The sequence below is a fragment of the Caretta caretta genome, chromosome 8, assembly GCF_965140235.1.
Source record: "Caretta caretta isolate rCarCar2 chromosome 8, rCarCar1.hap1, whole genome shotgun sequence".
Taxonomy (NCBI): domain Eukaryota; kingdom Metazoa; phylum Chordata; order Testudines; family Cheloniidae; genus Caretta; species Caretta caretta.
The window spans coordinates 89,372,547-89,393,407 of record NC_134213.1 but is presented as its reverse complement, the minus strand read 5'-3'; the positions used below and the strand labels follow the sequence as shown (position 1 = coordinate 89,393,407).

At 41.7% G+C, this 20,861-nt stretch overlaps 1 protein-coding gene across 3 annotated transcripts in view; it reads left to right on the top strand.

The window, feature by feature from the left end:
* Positions 1-856: 856 nt before the first annotated feature.
* Positions 857-20,861, top strand: part of IL12RB2 (interleukin 12 receptor subunit beta 2) — a 37,415-nt gene continuing 17,410 nt past the window's right edge. Inside the window, exons 1-9 of one of the 3 annotated variants that reach the window (XM_048861789.2) lie at positions 857-960; positions 1,256-1,398; positions 7,623-7,713; positions 9,425-9,640; positions 10,684-10,798; positions 13,336-13,511; positions 13,802-13,944; positions 15,320-15,464; positions 18,442-18,521. In XM_048861789.2, coding sequence (XP_048717746.1) covers positions 7,656-7,713; positions 9,425-9,640; positions 10,684-10,798; positions 13,336-13,511; positions 13,802-13,944; positions 15,320-15,464; positions 18,442-18,521 — 933 coding nt within the window. In that variant the 5' untranslated portion in view covers positions 857-960; positions 1,256-1,398; positions 7,623-7,655. Of the gene's footprint in view, positions 961-1,008; positions 1,399-7,622; positions 7,714-9,424; positions 9,641-10,647; positions 10,799-13,335; positions 13,512-13,801; positions 13,945-15,319; positions 15,465-18,441; positions 18,522-20,861 lie in introns of those variants that run through there. The other 2 variants (XM_048861788.2, XM_048861787.2) reach the window with 2 other exon arrangements.

Below are 20,861 nucleotides of genomic sequence, written 5' to 3'. Positions count from 1 at the left end.
ATAATCATTACGAGGGGCATGATCCAACACCCACCTAAGTCAAGAGAAAGTCTCTCATTGGAGCAGAACCTGTAGATTTGATGATGCTACTGCAGAGATTTTAAACAACAACCCACCCCCGTCCCCAACCATGGAGGGGACGGAAGGTGTGAGCCAAAGGGCTGGCAGGATACTCCCCAGCCATGCAACTGGCCCTGCATGAGCAGACTGCGAGTAAGGGTGGTATTAATAAATACAAGCACCCAAGGGTGCTGGAACAATTTGTATAGTGTGTGTGCGTGGAGGGGGGAGGGGTGCTGAGAGCCACTGAACCAAACCCTGAACCATGAATATGAGGCAAATCGCTTCAAACCAGGGGGTGCCGCCGCACCCCTAGTTCCAGCACCTGCACCCCTGAGCTCTGCCCAGTGGCTCCTTTAGTTGACGCGGGGCGGGGGGGCTCATGATGGTACCCAGCGCCTCTCACCAGCTTCCACCGCTCTGAGTATGCTCAACGCTATCCCCGCCCCCGCCCCCGCCAAACCCGGCTCTCTCCCCCGCCTCCCGCCCTGCGGCCAGCCCTGCCCGGGGCCGGGGCGCCGGCGCCCACAGGGGCAGAGAGGCGCCGCGGGGGGTTCCGCAGCAGCGAGCTCCCCCGGTGCCCCCGCGGCGCGGTTTGCCCACGACCCGGGCAGGCCGCCGGAGGAGCCCGGCTCACGCGGAGGGCTGAGCCCTGCCCCAGCCCGGCACTTCCCCCAGCGCTCGAGGGCTGCGCGCCCGCGGAGAGCCGCCGCCAGCAGCGCCGCTCGGCCCGGGGGCCAGGCCGCGAGCCGGAAAGGCCGGCGGGGCGGGGCGGGGCGGGGCGGGCGCCGGGGGAGGGCAAGGAGCGCTGTCCTCGCCCGGCTGGTGCTGCGCGGCGCACGCGTGTGCGCGGCTCCGCGGGGCGGCGAAAGCGCGGAGCCCGGCTGGCGCTGCTGGGGGGTGAGTGGCCCCCGGGCTGTGAGGGGAGAGTCGGGGGGCGGGGGCAGCGCGGCCCGCCAAGAACGGGGTGGGGGGAGTTTCCAGCCTCTTCCCTGGGCAAGGGTCCCCTCCTGGAGGGAGCGGTCCTGTCCCCCTCACCTCAACTCAGCTCACTGCAACCAGGGCACAGGGGGCTCCTTTTGGGGCTTGGGGGTGAGGGGAGCAGCTCAGCGCCGGGCCCCACAGGCTGGGCTTTGAGGGAGTCTCATGCAGGGTCAGACTTTGCCCCCCCCCTTGCCAAATTCCCTCTGAACAGGAAAGCTGCGCCCCCTGAAGCCCGCTGTGGAGACACGTTGGAAGGGACGTGTCATGGTGGGTCAGTGGTGGAGATGGAGCCGGCCTTTCTTGGGTACCTCAGGAGCTCTTCCCTGGTGACTGGAGCCACATCAGTGAAACCAGGCAAGTCTATTCTGTGATCAGAATAAAAGGACAGAGAGAGGAGTATCTTGCCCACAGAAGTTAGAGATGGAAAAGGCCCTGCTGGATCAGCATCCTGTTTTCAAGTTAGTTGAGACAAGCTTTTGGGAAGGAGGAAAGACTATCCTGAATGATAAACTGCAGGCCATGCGTTCAAATATATTTATCCCTGAGAAAGTGCTCACAAACGTTTTTGAGACTCTTACTCCAGGCTGAGAATGTCTGATGGCATTACGCCTTTTAGGAGACAATGTTAGGAATATTAATAAGTACTGACACTACACCATGGCTAAACGCTATTATTAGCGATTCAATACTTACTTCTGTTATTAAGGCAGGACATCCTGCCTTTTTATGTTACAATTACATTTATTGTTATATCAATGCATATTGGATACTTCCACAATTCAAATATGCATTTTTAAAATACATTTTGCAAGCCATTTATGCATAGGAATGGAAATTAAGATATTTCTATTATCTAATGGGTCCAGTCCAGCTCCCATTGAAGCCAACAGGAGCTGTGCCGTTGATTTCAATAGGAGGATGAAGCCCAAAGTAACCATATTAATGGTTAAATATTTTATACATTTATTATTTGTATTACTATTGCACCTACGAACTGTAGGCATGGACCAAGACCCCAGTGTGCTAGATACTGTACAAAACAGAGAACAAAGAGACCATCCCCACCCTAAAGAGCTTTTGCATAACTATCGCTAAATATAAAAATCCATATTACCATGGAATGGTTTCTTATTATTGGATTCACACTATACCCTGTAATGGGTTCCGTTGTCAATAATCCAAATGAAAACTATAAAAATGTAATATTTTGAATAAAAGCCCCACCTTCAAAAAAAAAAAAGTTGGAGGGTCCCCCCCCAGACCATATGATTGTGTTAAGTAAGTTACAGGTATTTTGTTGGTGGTGTAATGGTGCATAAAAACAGATATTAGATTTATTAGTATAGTATTCATGATCCCTAAATAGTATGTGATCTGTCATACTGCATATGCTGTAATGCATGTAAGGTAATGCACTGTCAGAAATCATGCTATCATTAGAAAGACATTTCAAATGTTCCTATCAATGGCAGTATATCCTGCTTAGAATGAAGTTTCTGCCTGAACTCTGAATTTCTTCGCTCTTGGAATGAGAACCATGAGACTTAAAGGTGAACTGCAAAGCCTTTGTGAAGGATATACTTCACAAACTATTTAAGAAGTAAAAATTAGTAGATCAGTTACTTTAACACAATTGTAATACTTTCATGGACACAGAATTCACAGTCATCAGCACTTCTGCATATCATGTAGACTTCATAGTTGTAAGCATGCATAAGCACGGGGTACCTTTTACTTTTTCTTCATAGGTCTGCTACCTCACAAGCTTAAAGAGAACCTCAGTTATCTTTTATTCAGTCTGTGTACAGGTGGCAAAATTTCCCCTTCCTGATGTAGAATCTTAAAGGTTATTGTTTTTTTAAAAAAGAAAGTTTGAAGTTACCTCTGATCTCCTTTGATATTTGCTCTTACATTTTATGCTGTATGAATTTTGCGTATGTGACTTGGGCAGTTCATTTTATAGTGGTTTCATTGTCTAGAACTTATGCAATAAGCAACTCTCCAAAGAAGGATATGAATAGATGCGTTGTTGGCATGTTGACTCAGTACTATGGCTATGGTTTTGCTGTCATAAAGCAAGCTGTCTGAAGGATGTTTACAGTTACTGGGCAATTTCAGTTTATTGGAAAACACCCCATTTACTTGAATCACATTAGTGCTCTGATTGCTCATCAGTATGGTAGCTGATGATTTCAGTGACTGCTGTAAGTAAAGTTTGGCAGAGGCTGAGGAATTTTCAGTTTGAAGGACTTATAATTACAGGTTTAAAAAGATAGTCTTTGTAATTTTTGAAAATCTTACATATTTCATAAACCACCACATATCAACTCCCCTCTGTCTTTCATCCTCAGATAACTCTCAAAAAAGGAAATAGTTCACATTTCTTTGCCTAAACCCGCTCTCCTCCCCCCAAAAGCCTGGAAAATAAACTTCATATTAATGTAAAAATAGATTAGCAAAGACTGGATTTTCCAGAACAATGTCTCAGGCTTGTCCCCCAAAATGTCATGAAAAGGGGTCAGGATTTTCAGAGCTTTAACAGCACAAATACTTTAAAGTAAAGAATTAAATCATGAAAATGTTTCAATAGAAGTATTTTCATTACAAAATGTCAAACAATAAGAGTTATAATAGATTCACTCTGCTGCAACATGCCTGATATACCTTCACTCCTCCAATATATAAAGTTCAAACACTTCAACATCATCTATGTTTTAAAGTTGTTTGTTGTGACCAGAACTAGTATAGGTTTGCAGTTGGAGACAGATATTATTTAGAATAAAATAAATAAATAAATAAATCCTTTGGAAGCTTGAAGCTTAAATCTCTTTTAGTTTTAAAAAGAGTACTTGTGGCACCTTAGAGACTAACCAATTTATTTGAGCATGAGCTTTCGTGAGCTACAGCCTAAGGTGCCACAAGTACTCCTTTTCTTTTTGCAAAGACAGACTAACACGGCTGTTACTCTGAAATCTGTCTTTAAAAAGAGTGTTTGCCTCCACTACATCTGCCTGGGCATTTGTTTATTGTATGGTAGACTTTAACTAACGGTTTAAAAGTCAGCAGTGTTTTTATCGTGAGTGCTGCCTTTCATTTTGTGGAAGTGGATGGATCAAAGAATTGTGGTATTGCCAACTTCCACAATTTTATTACAAGTCTTGCATTGTTTGATGTTTTTTGTAAAGTTCATAGAATCATAGAATCATAGAATATCAGGGTTGGAAGGGACCCCTGAAGGTCATCTAGTCCAACCCCCTGCTCGAAGCAGGACCAATTCCCAGTTAAATCATCCCAGCCAGGGCTTTGTCAAGCCTGACCTTAAAAACTTCTAAGGAAGGAGATTCTACCACCTCCCTAGGTAACGAATTCCAGCGTTTCACCACCCTCTTAGTGAAAAAGTTTTTCCTAATATCCAATCTAAACCTCCTCCACTGCAACTTGAGACCATTACTCCTCGTTCTGTCATCTGCTACCATTGAGAACAGTCTAGAGCCATCCTCTTTGGAACCCCCTTTCAGGTAGTTGAAAGCAGCTATCAAATCCCCCCTCATTCTTCTCTTCTGCAGGCTAAACAATCCCAGCTCCCTCAGCCTCTCCTCATAAGTCATGTGTTCTAGACCCCTAATCATTTTTGTTGCCCTTCGCTGGACTCTCTCCAATTTATCCACATCCTTCTTGTAGTGTGGGGCCCAAAACTGGACACAGTACTCCAGATGAGGCCTCACCAATGTCGAATAGAGGGAAACGATCACGTCCCTCGATCTGCTCGCTATGCCCCTACTTATACATCCCAAAATGCCATTGGCCTTCTTGGCAACAAGGGCACACTGCTGACTCATTTCCAGCTTCTCGTCCACTGTCACCCCTAGGTCCTTTTCCGCAGAACTGCTGCCTAGCCATTCGGTCCCTAGTCTGTAGCGGTGCATTGGGTTCTTCCGTCCTAAGTGCAGGACCCTGCACTTATCCTTATTGAACCTCATCAGATTTCTTTTGGCCCAGTCCTCCAATTTGTCTAGGTCCTTCTGTATCCTATCCCTCCCCTCCAGCGTATCTACCACTCCTCCCAGTTTAGTATCATCCGCAAATTTGCTGAGAGTGCAATCCACACCATCCTCCAGATCATTTATGAAGATATTGAACAAAACCGGCCCCAGGACCGACCCTTGGGGCACTCCACTTGATACCGGCTGCCAACTAGACATGGAGCCATTGATCACTACCCGTTGAGCCCGACAATCTAGCCAGCTTTCTACCCACCTTATAGTGCATTCATCCAGCCCATACTTCCTTAACTTGCTGACAAGAATACTGTGGGAGACCGTGTCAAAAGCTTTGCTAAAGTCAAGAAACAATACATCCGCTGCTTTCCCTTCATCCACAGAACCAGTAATCTCATTGTAAAAGGCGATTAGATTAGTCAGGCATGACCTTCCCTTGGTGAATCCATGCTGGCTGTTCCTGATCACCTTCCTCTCATGCAAGTGCTTCAGGATTGATTTTTTGAGGACCTGCTCCATGATTTTTCCAGGGACTGAGGTGAGGCTGACTGGCCTGTAGTTCCCAGGATCCTCCTTCTTCCCTTTTTTAAAGATTGGCACTACATTAGCCTTTTTCCAGTCATCCGGGACTTCCCCGGTTCGCCACGAGTTTTCAAAGATAATGGCCAATGGCTCTGCAATCACAGCCGCCAATTCCTTCAGCACTCTCGGATGCAACTCGTCCGGCCCCATGGACTTGTGCACATCCAGCTTTTCTAAATAGTCCCTAACCACCTCTATCTCCACAGAGGGCTGGCCATCTCTTCCCCATTTTGTGATGCCCAGCGCAGCAGTCTGGGAGCTGACCTTGTTAGTGAAGACAGAGGCAAAAAAAGCATTGAGTACATTAGCTTTTTCCACATCCTCTGTCACTAGGTTGCCTCCCTCATTCAGTAAGGGGCCCACACTTTCCTTGGCTTTCTTCTTGTTGCCAACATACCTGAAGAAACTCTTCTTGTTACTCTTGACATCTCTCGCTAGCTGCAGCTCCAGGTGAGATTTGGCCCTCCTGATTTCATTCCTACATGCCCGAGCAATATTTTTATACTCTTCCCTGGTCATATGTCCAACCTTACACTTCTTGTAAGCTTCTTTTTTATGTTTAAGATCCGCTAGGATTTCACTATTAAGCCAAGCTGGTCGCCTGCCATATTTACTATTCTTTCGACTCATCGGGATGGTTCAAGTTCTAGATCCTTGAATCACATGATTGTGAGAATCTCAGGTTTCATTAAAAAAAATTGTGTATGGCCCTCATATAGGGTTGCCAACCATCCAGCATTGGCCTGTTATCTCCAGGAATTAAAGATTAATCTTTAATTAAAGATTATGACATGTGATGAAATCTCCAGGAATACATCAACCAAAATTGGCAACCCTAAAGGCTCAAAAGCCAGAAGGCAAATAAGAACCACCCCACTTCTATGTTTAAAAAATTCATGATTGTGTAGGGCCTGATCCATGATTTTCTTGGAGTCAGCAAGACTGATTCCTAGGAGAACATAGAGCCTTTGACGTATAACCTATCTTTTGAATGTGGCAAGGTTGAACTAATTTCCTCATGCTGGAATAACACTTCCCAGAGTGGCTTTCTCAGTAGTGAGGCTGGACTATGCCCCAATCCCTAGAGGAGTTTGGAGTTCATTAACCCGGAAGCTTTCACTGCCTCTCCTACCTGTTCTGTGTATAGAAGACAGCATTCTGGTCCTTTCCACAAGCACTTACTCACTTCAGGGCAATATCTTGGGTCAACCAAGAAAAGTCAGAACACAGACTTTGAAGAGTGGCGGCAAACACTGTGCCCTTCCCAGTCCCCCCTCCCGTGGCTTTCTAGCCAGTGGATCATCCAGTTCGCAAAACCACTTACTGTTCTCTTCTCACCATTTGCTTGTCCTGTCCCCTAACTCCTTCTCCCCTGGGCTCCTACAGAGCAAAATTGCAGAGTTTAACTCTGTAGCACACAAGGGTTGCAGAGTGTCCCTACCTGGCAGGTCGTCTTCCTTGTAGCTATGCAAGGACTAAAATATGGCGGAACTCCAGGGAGCTGGGGAATGTCACCCTTAAGAAGTTCTGGATGACTAATCCTGCTCAGATATACAAAGAAGTGGAAGAAAGGGGAGGAGAGCAAGATGTGAACAGGGACCCTTACACCTGCTTTGCACAGGGGCTAGTCACAGTCTGTCTTTGTGGTTCCTAACCATAAAACACTACAATGGCTAGCACTTGCAGTGGTGCTAACCTCCACATAGCCTTTTTAGACTGGTGGGCTGATAAAAGACGGGCTATTGGGGTGGGGTGGGAAAAGCATATGCTATATCCTTTTAAAGTGCTGTGGAAGGAGGCACACTTAGTCCATATGTTCCCATGGATAGAGTGTCTGCCAGAAGCACTCTAGTCAATGCCCCCAGTAAGACACAATTTATCTGAATGTGAAAGGATTATTTTTGTGTTAAATATTGCAACAAGCATCTTTGGATGCTCTAAGTTTCAGATGTTGTAACAAAAGGAGTATTTTAAAATGTTTTTTATTTTTTAAAACAGGGAAAAGGAATTTATTTCACTTTAGAGAGCAAAATGTTCTCCACATGGCTTGTGCATTTGGCAATTTGGTGTTTAGTACAAGCAGTAACAGGTAAGTGTTTGATTTCTAAACAGAAACTTCGCTTAGAAAATCTTGAACAGTTTAATTTGTTTCTCCTTCAGTCTTTGAGTGCTTTGTTGGAAAATACCTTCCTTATATCTTAGTTCCAGAGGGTCACACTATTGTAACTTCGATGCCTGGCTGGGTTGTTTTCTTGTAAAAAAAAATTCATTTTCAGGTAATTGGATAACGCTATTAAGAGTAGTGGATGTGATTCTCTGTTGCCTTCCGCCTTGTCACTTACACCTGGTCATAGAGGATGTATGACACTACTGTTCTGATTTGGCAGCATTTTACACCCACGGTGCACAACTATAAGCAACCCTACAAAGTGCAAGGCATTGGAGGATCAGGCCTGGTGTTTATTGAATGTACTTTTCAGAACCAAATGGTGCACAAGATAAGAACCAATACATGCAACCATTGGCGACTCACTTTCATTTGTTTATACTGCATATAATCAAAGTTTCACTTCTGTTTGATGTGTGAATTCAAGGCTACTACAGGAAATAACTGCTTGTAAGTTATTTATTTATTTATTTAAAGATAGAGGTTTGCTGTTGGTTACCTGAGAGGCACATCTTTCATACAATCCATTTCCAAATAGGCCAAGCTGACTACGTTAACAAATAAATAGCAATTCTGCTCCATCATTTTCCACTGCCCATATCAGTTTTTTATAAAATGTGTAGTTTCCTTTTTCTTTTAGATTTGTATTGATTCAAAGGGTAGCCTGAAGGGCCACTGAGCAACATCAAATGTATATGCACATCTGTTTGAATTGGGTGTTACACCTTCCTATCCTTACATCTACACAGGAACTATGAAAAGGAAAATAAGGGATATCTTCCATGGAATTTAGAGGGAGGTTTACCATTCACTTCAATAGGGGCATGATTGCTGCTATTTCACCAATATGCATAGTGTTTTTTGTTAAAAGAGAAGATAAATAAAGTTCGGCTATCAGGTGGCTCCTTGGATTGTACTTTTTTCAATAAGAAAGTAGGTTGGCTTTCATTCATGATGTCCCTTAAATCAATGAAAATTTAGTGCCATGCACAAATCATAAACTGGATTATGGTGGAGGATTCTCCTTCGCTTTGTAAAATACCCTATACTTAAGGCCCTTCTTTTTCAGTTTATAACTGATTTTTTTCCAAAAATTCTGAAGTTTTAGAAAAGCTATTACTTGGGTTGGTTTGTTTGTTTTGAAAAACAACAACTTTTACACAAATTTTAGACCACTTTACATGAAAATACTGATTATGGTAAAAAAAATCCAATACATTACATTAGATAGATGTGTAAATTATAAATGTATAAATTAGTCTAAGTATAAATGTGATGCTGTCTGTTAAAATAAAGCAATGTAGTGAAGGATGCATGTGCATACAAATGCATCCCAAGTCCTTAAAAAGAAAAGTGACAGAATTCCCTGGACCCAGCTCCCCACTGTGGAAAGAGAGACGGCAGCTCAGTAATCTGTTGCTATTTTTTCCCCTGTCCTCCTGTCCCCCAGTATTAACCCTGATATTTACCCAAAAACTGAAGTTAATTTTTTGCACTGATTTTCACCCCTTTTATAAATTTTTGCAATAAATACTGATACATTTATAGGAAATTTCAAACAAAAGGCTTTGCACACTCTTAAGAAGAGATCATGTGAGTATTTATACTGTTTGTTTTTCCCATTGTATTGTAGAAAATTGCAAAAGAGGAGACATGATTGCTAGCACAGATTCTGTAGTCCTTCCTGGATCAAACATTACCCTCTCATGCCAGCTAAAACAGGGTGAACAATGCAAGGAGCTAATTTTCAATAAGTCTGAAATAGTCCTTGCATATGGAAGACACACATTTAGTTGCAAATGTAAATCGAATGGAAAAATCATCTGTGGAATTGACATCTATGTTGGAAGTAAGGAGAAGCCATTTCCTATTTCTTATTCTAACACTTCTTAGGATATCAGCTGTGATGTACCTCTGAGAAGCACATCATAAAGTGGTAGTGGGATAACTACTTTAGTGAGTCCATTGGGTGATGGATAGGTTATTATAGTCAGAGTTAGTTAATTATTTAATCTGGGTCAGATTGTGCCTCGGGGTCCTCCATACACTGATCTCCCCCCATGCATATGTGGGCATTCACTATTGTAGTATCATATGCTTTACTTTGGGAAGGGGTTGGACATATGTATCACCAGCCCACTGTATACACATTGACCCTTCCCCCTTTGTAAAATACTACATGAGGCTTTATTAATGTTTGTGCCTCTCCCACCCTCCTCAGTGGAATGCCCCTTTTAGTGTGATGGGGACAAAAGATTCCAAGGCAGTGGTAGATGGAAAAATCCCCAACAGATTCCTCCATTGGAGGGTGCAGGGTTCCCCAAAATGCAGACATAGGGTCTCGGCATTGATGGATCCAGTGGATCCCCAAGATTTGTGATTCAGGGCACAAACTCCCAGTAGTTCCCTTATGAATCCTATTGTGAATAAAAAACTGTGAAATGGGAATCCCACAGAGTTTCTAGTAGCCTATGGGAGCTAATACTCCTGAAGTGGGTTGGGGTTGCATCTCTTTTGTCTCATGGGGAAAGAAAGCTTTTGAAGAGCAGTTGTCAGTTGCTGTAGGCAGGCTTTTGGGCCCCAATCCTATCCAGGCTGTGCAAATTGAGGCCCCTGCATCTATGTGGAATCCCATTGTCTTCACTGGGGCTCCGCACAGTGGTCAGCCCATGCAAAACAGCTTGTAGAAATCAAGGCTTTAATTTGTTCTTCTAAGTAAGTAAAAAGCCAGTCTCCCATAAAAGAGCTAGGTAAAAAGACAGCCTGAACCCCAAATTCTTTGTTTTTAAAAACAAAGGCAACAAAACAAAACTCAAGACTGTGTCAAAGAGGGTTTCTTATTACCTCTGTTACCAGTGTTTACCTCAAATATTGACAAGAGTGTCTGTTCAGATCCTCCAGACCAGCCAGGAAATGTATCCTGTATTCTGTATGGAAGAGATGGGAACCTTACTTGCACTTGGGATAAAGGAAGACTTACTCACATAGAAACTACCTATGTGGTACAGTAAGTAACTGATGGATAAGGTTCTTTTAAACCTACAGTTGAATAATAGCTTGAAAACTTACTATTTCTGGCAGGCCTATTTCTTTTTATTAAGGCCCCAAAAAAAAGTCAGTTGTCTTATGTTTAAACCATTTGGGGAAAAGCACAATGGAGACAGTATATGACTCAAGTTCATGAAAGTGAGTCTAGTTGCATAAGGAGCCTATTCAGCTCACATTTTTCTTGCAGATGCAGCACCACATTACCTCAGCACCTTCTGGGCTAGGCAGGTGCGGGGACTATACCCCATTTCTAGACATGCTTCCCCCTTGAAACTGGATGTTTAATACCGGAACTGGTATTAAAACAGCTGCTTAAGCTTGCCCCTTCCTAGGGAATGTTCTCAAACTATCCAGTGTCCTAATATATGTCCAGGGCAGGTTCTTCTCTGCTCAGTTATGGCATGAGCTGAAATTACTTTTACTAAGAGACCTATAGCTTGTATCTCTGCCATGGAACTCTGCTAGGGAAATGGAAAGTGGCCATTGCTCTGAAATATATTCCCCAAACTTGCTGCTCAAACACAGGTGTTAGGGGGCTTATTCCTTCACCCACTTACTTCCCTGGTCCTTCTCACATGAACAGAGAGCAACAATACCCGAAGTCCAAAGGTGCAAACAATTCGATGTTTATTGGGGTGAACTTCCAGCAAGCATGATTCCAGTTTCCTTCCTTAGTATCCTCCTTCCCAGCTCTGACACCACAGAGCCTTACACCTGTGTCCCTGTTCCCATTCCTGCCCTTAGCCAAACATGATTCCAACTTCCTTACTCCCATTCCCTGTTCCCATTTCCCCCTTTAGCAAAACATGATTCCAATTTTCTTACCCCCATTCCCTGTTCCCATCTCACACACCCACATGCCCACCCACACCCACCCCCCGTCACTTCCTCATTGACTACAGATTATATAGTAAAATTTGAGTTCTGCTTAGCTATACCTTAACCAATCATTTTCCTGAAATTTAACTAACCAATCCTAACATATTGTAACATGATTATGTAACCAATTATATCCCACCACCTCAATTAGTTTACACCCAGCAAAATTAATTATACAGCAGACAGGAACAATCACAGAACCAGACAGAGATTATACAGACAAACAACAGCAAAGTGGGAACTATAATGACAAAACAATACAGAAGTGAGGATTTCACATCCCAGCTATTGATAAGTGAGTTCTTGCCAGACAGGATGCTATCAAACTAAGTTTCCTTTTACATTTTCTAGGCACTTCCCTTTCTCTGGAGGTGATAGGAATACAATCCTGTCCTGATAGTGCCTAACAGCCCAATAGCACCTTATTTCAATGTGACTAGTTTGGAATGTGAGGATGTGACCGTTCGCTTCCCAGCTTATGGCTGCCTCTGCTGCTTAGCCAAAGGCCTGAGCCTAAGCACAGGGCCACAAACTGTCACAGTAAGAGAAGGCCCTTACACTGGCAGACAGTGGTTTTGATTCTTTCTTTTATACCTCTATCACTAGCCAAGTGATAAGAATACACCTAAATTCTTAGAGTATAGGCCTTTACAGACAGGCCTGAATATCTATATCCTAACAACAGGGACCGGAGGGAACTTTCTCCTCTGATCCTATTGAGGACCCATGACTGACTCCAAGGGAGGGATATAGGTTTCCCTATATCCTGCTGTGGAGACCTAGGGAGCTTGTTCTCAGCCCACACAGGCTACCTTGGTATGTGAAAGGAAGAGAACTAGATCGTTTAGGGACTCAAAATGCACGGGAGGTGGGAAACTCCTTAACAGAAACTCTCCTCCCACCCAAGTGGCTGTACCAAATCTGCCATGGAGTTGGGGTGTATTCGTATCATCCTTTACAGCCCAGCTGGACAGGCTCAGCTGCTGCCCAACCAGGCTTTGGACACCAACAAGGCATTTTGTCCTCCTAGAGCACCTGTCATGCTGTGCTCTTTGCCATAATAGCAATGGTGCTTGTATAAATCATGGAAACCTGCTTTCAAGTCTCTAATCTGATAAGAGGGTATACAAGTAGATTATAGACTAGGAGGAAAGCGTGTATCTCACTGTTGTAAAGAAATACGAGGTAGGTTGCTATCCCCATCGTTACAAGAGTAACCTATCCTGGATTCCTTCTAAGCTGCAAGAAATGTATAGTTTTTGAAATAATTTTGTTTTAAAAGTACACCATGGGCCCTGTGCTATCATCTTGGTATAATTTTGTTTACTTTAAAACCTTCCATTGCTTTGATGATATTTTAGGCATTTTAGAAGCTACAGATAAATGCTACGTCATGTACAGACCGTGCCATCTGTTTTCAAGCAGAACTGCCCAGCAATTGAACAGTACAACCCCATATTAATAATATTTTGTTGTTCAAAGAAGAACTTTAGGGCCAGATTCTCAGCTGACATAATCCAGTATGACTCAGTTGAAACTACAATATACATCATCTGAGGATTTGGCCCACAGAGTGTGTGTTGAAGATTTTAATCACAGGTTTATCTTTTGTTCTAGGCTAACAAATGAGACAGAATGCTTAAGTTTTGCAGAAGAAAGTATGAATCCTAAATACGGCTCACTGAATCTGACCAAGTTGAATTTTGAATCCAATTATACAGCTATGGTTGCTGCCTCAAATAGACTAGGAAATGCTTCTTCCCTACCCTTTACATTCATGTTGATAGACATAGGTAAGTGTTACTTGTCTCTTAAATGAGCAGATCTAGGGAGCTGGTAAGAAGAGGTTGAATATACCAATATATGCCGTAGTGAATCAATTTCAAAAGGTTGCCAAAGGCACCCAGAGCTTTGGATGGGGGCTCTTATTGTAAAGTAACAGCAATCTAAATAAATGAATAAACAAGCAAGCGACCCAGTGTAAATTTACTGGAAATTTATATTCCATCATATCTTACACAACTATTTCTAATCACATTGCATATCTAACTGGCTTTTTTTTTTTTTTGGGTCTTTGCTTTAGTGAAACCTCATTCTCCAACAGATATTTTAGTGAAATTTGACAACGTTTCTGAAACAAATTGCACTGTCTTGTGGCAGGATCAACAACAGACACAAAGCTTTCGACTAAGATATCGACCGGTTAACAGTCACTCCTGGAATATGGTAATAATTCTTTCAAGAAAGAAAAAAAAAAGGAAGTTGCTGGTCATTGATGTTTGGTTTTGTTTAATTATTTTTACCAGGTTTTATTTCTTCAAATTTGCATCTCTTCTTGTTGGCACCATATTTAGGATAATGCAATAATCCATATCAGAAATTATTAACTTTAAATTAAACATCCATCATAAACACCATCTTTGGTCTGAAGTTTTCTGCATGTGAGGCCCTAATCCTGCAAGAGCGTATTCATGTACTTAATTTTATGCATATGAATAGCCCCAGTGAAGTCAAATATTTATTTGTATCTTTTCAGGATCAGGGCCCTCATGTCTGACATAGCCCTGTGTTCAGACATATATTAAGTAACTTGCTACACCTCAGCAAAAGTCAGAAATTTTTTAATTATGCTTTCAGAGTTACAAGATATAAACTACAACCCTTGTTAAGCTGAAGAAGGGCTTCATCCAACTCCTATTGAAGTCAATAGAAGTTTTTCCTTTTACTTTAACAGGATCCAAGTTGGACCTCAAATAAACATTAGGGTTTTTTTAAAAAGTACAAATCATATAAAGTATTGAGAACAGAATTTGTGAACAATGGAAGAGTTTGTTATCTTCAGGTTATTAACTATAGAATTTTGTAGGAAAACTGTAAGCCAAAATATTCATTACACTTTTCTTTTTGAAAAGGTTATTCAGGGTTGAACTGAATTAGTTTGCCATTGGTTTTAAGCATTGTATTTTATTTTTTTTTGCTACGTGAGGATAGTTGTAACTCCCAAATTCATATTTCAGTGAGTAACCCCAGAACTTGACAGTACTACAGTAATGAGCAGTTTGCTAAAACTAGAAAATTAGTGAGCCATCAGGAGTTACTATGGTGACACACTAGGAGTCACTATGAGTTATGTGCTTTATTTAAGTTAGCTATAAAATGTTAGACAAAATAATACGCCTTGGAGCAGTTCAAGGAAACTTGTCTTCAGGCAAGGAGCTGACACCTAAACTCCCAATCAGACGGAAGAAGGGCTCCCGGAAGCCTGACTGGTGATCATCTCAGACTTTGGGTAACTGGGCTTGGGGTACTCGGAACAGTATATATTAAGACCTAATTAAAAAAAAAGGTAGTTTTAGGTAAAAGCACTCTTGTTTGTACCAATTACTTATCAAACGGAGGAGCTATCCCCATTGATTTATTCCTGACACCACCGAAAAAAGACCATTAAGTTACCACTGCTTTGGGTTCTGAAAACCCTGGGTAAAAGTACAGGCTTCAAGCAGAATAGAAATTATCCATAATTCATAGCATTACTTCATTCAACCTTTATTTCCTCTTAAGTTTTAACATTACATATGCTTTACATTTAATGCAATTAAAGGTTGAAACTTTAAATTCTACAAGATACAATCTACATGATCTGAAGCCACATACAGAGTATGAATTTCAGGTTTGCTGCAAATTTCACCCTAACAGAGGAATATGGAGTGACTGGAGCACATTTCGAATACAGACTCCAGAAGCAGGTAATAAAATATGCAGTTTGCCACATTAATCCATTGTTTAACATGTATTTAGAAATTGTTTGAGAACAGTTTAATATTAACAAATGCAAAGTGTGGGGCAGATTCTATCGTCAGTTACGGCCATGTAAATTCAAAAGTAGAGCTAGTCGGAAACTGGAATTCGTGTTCATTGGGAAATTCCAAAATGTCAGAAAAAATAATTCATTTGGAAATGGAACAAAAATTAAATTTCTGAAGTTTCCTGCAAAACAGGAATTCCAAAAACGTTGTTTATTATCAAGATGAAATAAAACTTCAGCTTTTCTTTTTGAAATGTTTCCAAGGCTCTTGAAGCCCAGGAGTCCACAGGCAGGGAGCCCAGGAGCCAGGACTCCTAAGAATGCTGAGGAGCTGAGAACCTGGAAGCCCTGGTTCTGGGGCTGTCTGCCTGACATACTGCCCTGTAGCTGGGGACCCTTGGAGCCCGGACTGCCAATGAGCCACAAGCCTGAGAGCAGAGGTTGCCAAGGAGCTGCACCCCTGAAAGCCACGACTTTCAAGCTCTCAGCTACCAATCAGCCTACCAGGTGGTCTCCAAGAGGCCAAGAATGGTGGCAGGAAATCCAGGCAGGCTTCCATTAGAAACCTGCCTGGTTTCTGTTGTCAGTTTCAACTAACTTGACATATTTCTGTGGAACATTTTGATTGAACCAAATTGGCATTTTCTGTTGGAAAATTTCTCAACAGCTCTATCCAGAAGTCAATGGAGTCACTTCAGACTTACACTATTGTAACAGAGCATAATCTGGCCATGTGTTCTGACAGTCAAACAAACACACAGTAAAGTATGAGGTGAACAGGAGATGTTGCCACTATTCCATATTGTAGGAATAGGTGACAGTTTCCAGGAACACATAGTAAGACCATAAAGACAATTAGTATTAATCAGTTTGTGCCAGCTTTAATATAAGATGTGTGATGCTCACTATCAGGTCATGTGTTTGCTTGCTTGACTTCAAATTACCCCCTATGAAATTCACATAGTACAGGATTTTCAGTTCTTCTTAAAGAAGAAAACTTCTCAGAAGTTTGTCTCCCAAAGTTGTGTTAATTTGGCACCAACTCCTTTGATCTTACACATACCTTTGATATATTTGTAAGTTACTATAAAACCTACTGGATCTTACTGTGACTCATGCAATTTACCACCATTGACAGCATCAGTTTCTGTATGAAGCATTGACTGATGCAAGAGAGAAGTGTGAACTTTTCTCCCCACTAACAATTTCCTTCTTGTAACCCTTTGTACGCACATTGGGTTGCTATAGTATTTCAGTTAAATGTTAGGATTTCAGTTAGGGCGGGGAGAAGCATTTTGTCTTTTTCCCAGCTAAATGTGAAATAAGAAACTCAAACTAATCAACAAGTATGCTCTAGCCTCATTACAACTGATCTCAATGGGAGTAGTGAATGAGAAGTCATAGGTACAAAATGGCTACATTACTACCTAAAGTAACTAATGTGCAGAATTCAAAGCTCTGCTTTTAATATAATAATGCATTTTTTAAAAAGCTACTTATTTTCAGGTCTCTACAGGTCTGGTCCTGCCATGGGACATGTTATATTTAAGCACCATTCTGAAATTTCTGTTCATTCAAGCACCTTGTATAGGATGTATGTGAAAATAGCCTTGAAGGAGGAATATTTGAGTTTGATAAATTCATTTTTGATTCTTTGAAGAAAGAAAAACAACCCCTCTCACTGTCTAATAATGCTTAGAATTGGGAGAACTAAATCCTACTTTTTTCCCTCCTTTAGCTAAGATTAATAAGGTTGTGGGAGATTTACAGGTGATCACGGGCAACAGTTCTTAGCATTGCTTATATTGAGAATTTATCTCCTCCTTGCATGCAGTCCCAATCACATTCCAGTCAGATTTGTCCAAGAGCGCCTTGCTTTTGTTTTAGGGTTATTAGTAACAATTTGTTTTTATTTGAGTTGTGGTGTTTTTCTTTAAGCATACATTAGTGAAATCAGTTTTGAAGAACCAATCTGTAGTACCTATTGTTTTACTAGTTTTCTTCTTATCTTGCTACTTTTCTGATTTTGAACTACCTGAGCACGTAGACCAAAAGTTGGTGGACATTCTCCACACTCAATTTTCTTGATTTTTGCTACTGTGGGTTTGTTAAAAACTTTAGCCAAAGCTTATCAGATATCTTATTTCTGCTAAATCTTAAAAGGTCTTTCATGAACATTTTTCTTCTTTGAGCTAACTGCAAGTTTTGACACCACTAATTATTATGAACATTTATTATTTTCAGTAACATAATAAGAAACAGTATATTCCCATTAAGCTTAGAACAAGTGCTCTTTCTACCAAGAAAGTAAGTCACAAATAGATATAAATCGTACAAGAAAAACCCTACCAGAATGTTATCTATGGAGCTGTTGATCTGTCTTTAGTGGCCACAGAAAAGTTTGCAGGTGTTGCGCCAGTAAGAATAAAAAACCATCCAGTGCTTGAGTGCTGTGGCATAACCACAAGTTTAATTGGTTTAGTGCTGAAATGGTATACTCTCTCCAAGTGTTATGCAACTATTAGCAGCTGATCTTGTTAGCACTTTATTATAGATCAAGTGATGGCAGGATGTAGCCTTAAGAATGTATCTGAGTTTTATGGTTTGGGTGGATGCCCTAGAATCTTGGGTTTTTTGTACTTAATCACACCACTAACATAACCTACCTGTCGTAGTACTTATATTGCCATTCATCTAGAAACATTTCTAAATTGCCTCTCACCCTAGACTCTAAGTACCATACATAGATGAAAAATTCAAAAGGGTCCCTTCAGGAATTCCAGGCTGCATGGTTTTGGGCAATTTAAAAAACATTTCTGTTTCAGTTTAATTTTGTTTTCCCTCATACCTTTCAACATTTTGCAGATTTGTATCAAAGTGCAGTCATAAACTCTACACATTTTTTCTCCCCCAACCAGTGCCAAGTGGGTTGTTAGATGTCTGGTACATAAGGCAGGATATGGACTCCCAAACACAGAAGATCATGCTCTTTTGGAAGGTAAGATTTTACTAATCTAAGTGAATTTAAAGGCATATAGTTAAGTTTGAAGCAGGGACTGTGTCTTACCATGTGTTTGAAGAGAGAGGTCTCAGAGCAAGGAAAAACACAGCTGCTCTTCCCCTGCTAAGAGCAGAGAGAGAGCGCGCTACCTCCTTGCCTCTCTTAAGGGAACTGACCAAGAAGGAGAGGAAATCCAGCTACCTGTGAGTTTTCTTCTCCTCTTTGATCAGTTCAGCAAAAGACTCACCAGGCAGGGGAATGTGAAGAGGGAGGAGGAAGAGGAGCCAGTTCCTGGCTGAAGAGTTTTTGGGGTTCCAACATTTCTTGCCAGTGGATGGAGTACGAGTAGCAGTACCTGATCAGGGGAGTAAAAGTGTCCCAGCTAGGGTTTCCCACCCCTTTCCTTTAAAAGGAATGCTCTTCATCACTACTTCCCTCTTCCTTCCACAGAGATAGGAGAGACAATACCCATGTTCTCATCCTCCTCCCCAACATTTCAACTCTCATCCCTGCTGTGGGGAGACATACTTTGAAATATCTTTTGTGGTGTTATTTATATCATCTTAGTCTGAGGATCTTCTAAAATGCAGAAAGTTTCATGGGGCATTTCAAAATTTAAGAACATCAGAATGTCCACACTGGGTCAGTCCAGTGGTCCATCTAGCCCAGTGTGCAGTCTTCCGACAGTGGCCAATGCCAGGTGCTTCAGAGGGAATGAACAGAACAGACAATCATCAAATGTTCCATTCCATCATCCACTCCCAGCTTCTGGCAATCAGAGGCTAGGACACTCAGAGCGTGGGGTTGCAGCCCTGACTATTAGCCAAGATGGACCTGTCCTCCATGAGTTTATCTAGTTCTTTTTTGAATCCTGTTATAGTTTTGGCCTTCACAACTTACCCTAGCAACAAGTTCCACAGGTTGAGTGTGCGCTGTGTGAAGACATACTTCCTTCTGTTTGTTTTTAACCTGCTGCCTATTAATTTCATTGGGTGACTCCCAGGTCCTTGTGTTATATGAAGTAGTAACACTTCCTTTGTATCTGGTAAGTTATTGACACAGTAGCTGCTACTTCTAGTCACAACAAATATGCTTCTGCTAATTAAAAGCAATATATTCAGGCCTTCTCCAACATGAAGTGCCACCGCTGACCAGCTACTTTCTGATAATGAGTTAAGTTAACCAGTCTCAATAAGCTTTCAAATAATGCTTAGGGTGTTACTGTACTTCCTTCCTACCTCTATTCCAGAAACTGGAGGAAGTGAAAATTTGTTATTAAAGGACAGTTGTTGATACGAGTGTCATTTTCTAGCAAAGAGGACTATTACTGTAAATAGATGTCTGAATCAGAAAAACGTTACCTCACCTTGAAATGGGTATTGGAAGGAACTGTGGCTGAGTTACTTAAAATAGGCAGCTTGAGCTTCTGAAGCAAGATGTGGAAGATGTGAAAAGCACTGAACAAACAGATAGTTTGTCATTCAGATTAGTGACAGACCACAGTAGTGACGATTGGTAGGCACAGCAGCTGTTCTTGAAGTCATTCCGATTTCCTGAGTTTGTTTTCCAATTCTTTATTCTCATAAGGAATACACGCACATCAGACTGTACCCCTTCCTGGAAAGGAGAAAAGATGTGCTGGTATATTTTTTCAGGAAATGACAGCTCTCCCAGCTGCCATCAGAGGAGATGCTGAATTAGGGCCTGATTCAAAGCTTGTATGGAAAGACTACATGGAGGACAGTGGGCTTGAAATCGAGCCTTTAATGGACAAGCGAAAGCCCACACGTAGTATGTTCATATTATAAAAACTTACAACAGGGAGATTGTATATGAGGAGGCACAAGAATCCATTTTCTTTCATTAGGCAGACAGACAGATCTAGGAATTACTATTTCTATTGTTCTAATCAGTGCTTCCAGAACTGTCACAGATCCCAAGATGGTGTTCATTAGTAATTTTCCACAGCAGGGGGAGCACAGGTAGAATATCTTTTTGCAGGTATTACATGAGCAGCGATTTTTCTTCTTTATATTTCTCAGTGACAGGACTTCCACCTCCCTCTCTCCTTCTCCCTGGATAGCAGCATCTAATTAATCGTTTTCTCAAAAAAAAAAAAAAGAGAGAGATCCTTTCAGCACTGAAGTGAAGCTAAGGTAGCAGCTAATGGCACAACTTTGCAATGGGGATTCTCAAAGGAGGAGGAGTTAGGTGACCAATTCCCGGTGAACTGATCTGATTGAATGGGATTTAGGTGCCTAACTACCTTAAACTCCTTTGAAAATCCTAGCCATAAGCGTTACTTTAATTACGTGTAGCTGCCTGGTAGAAGATCCA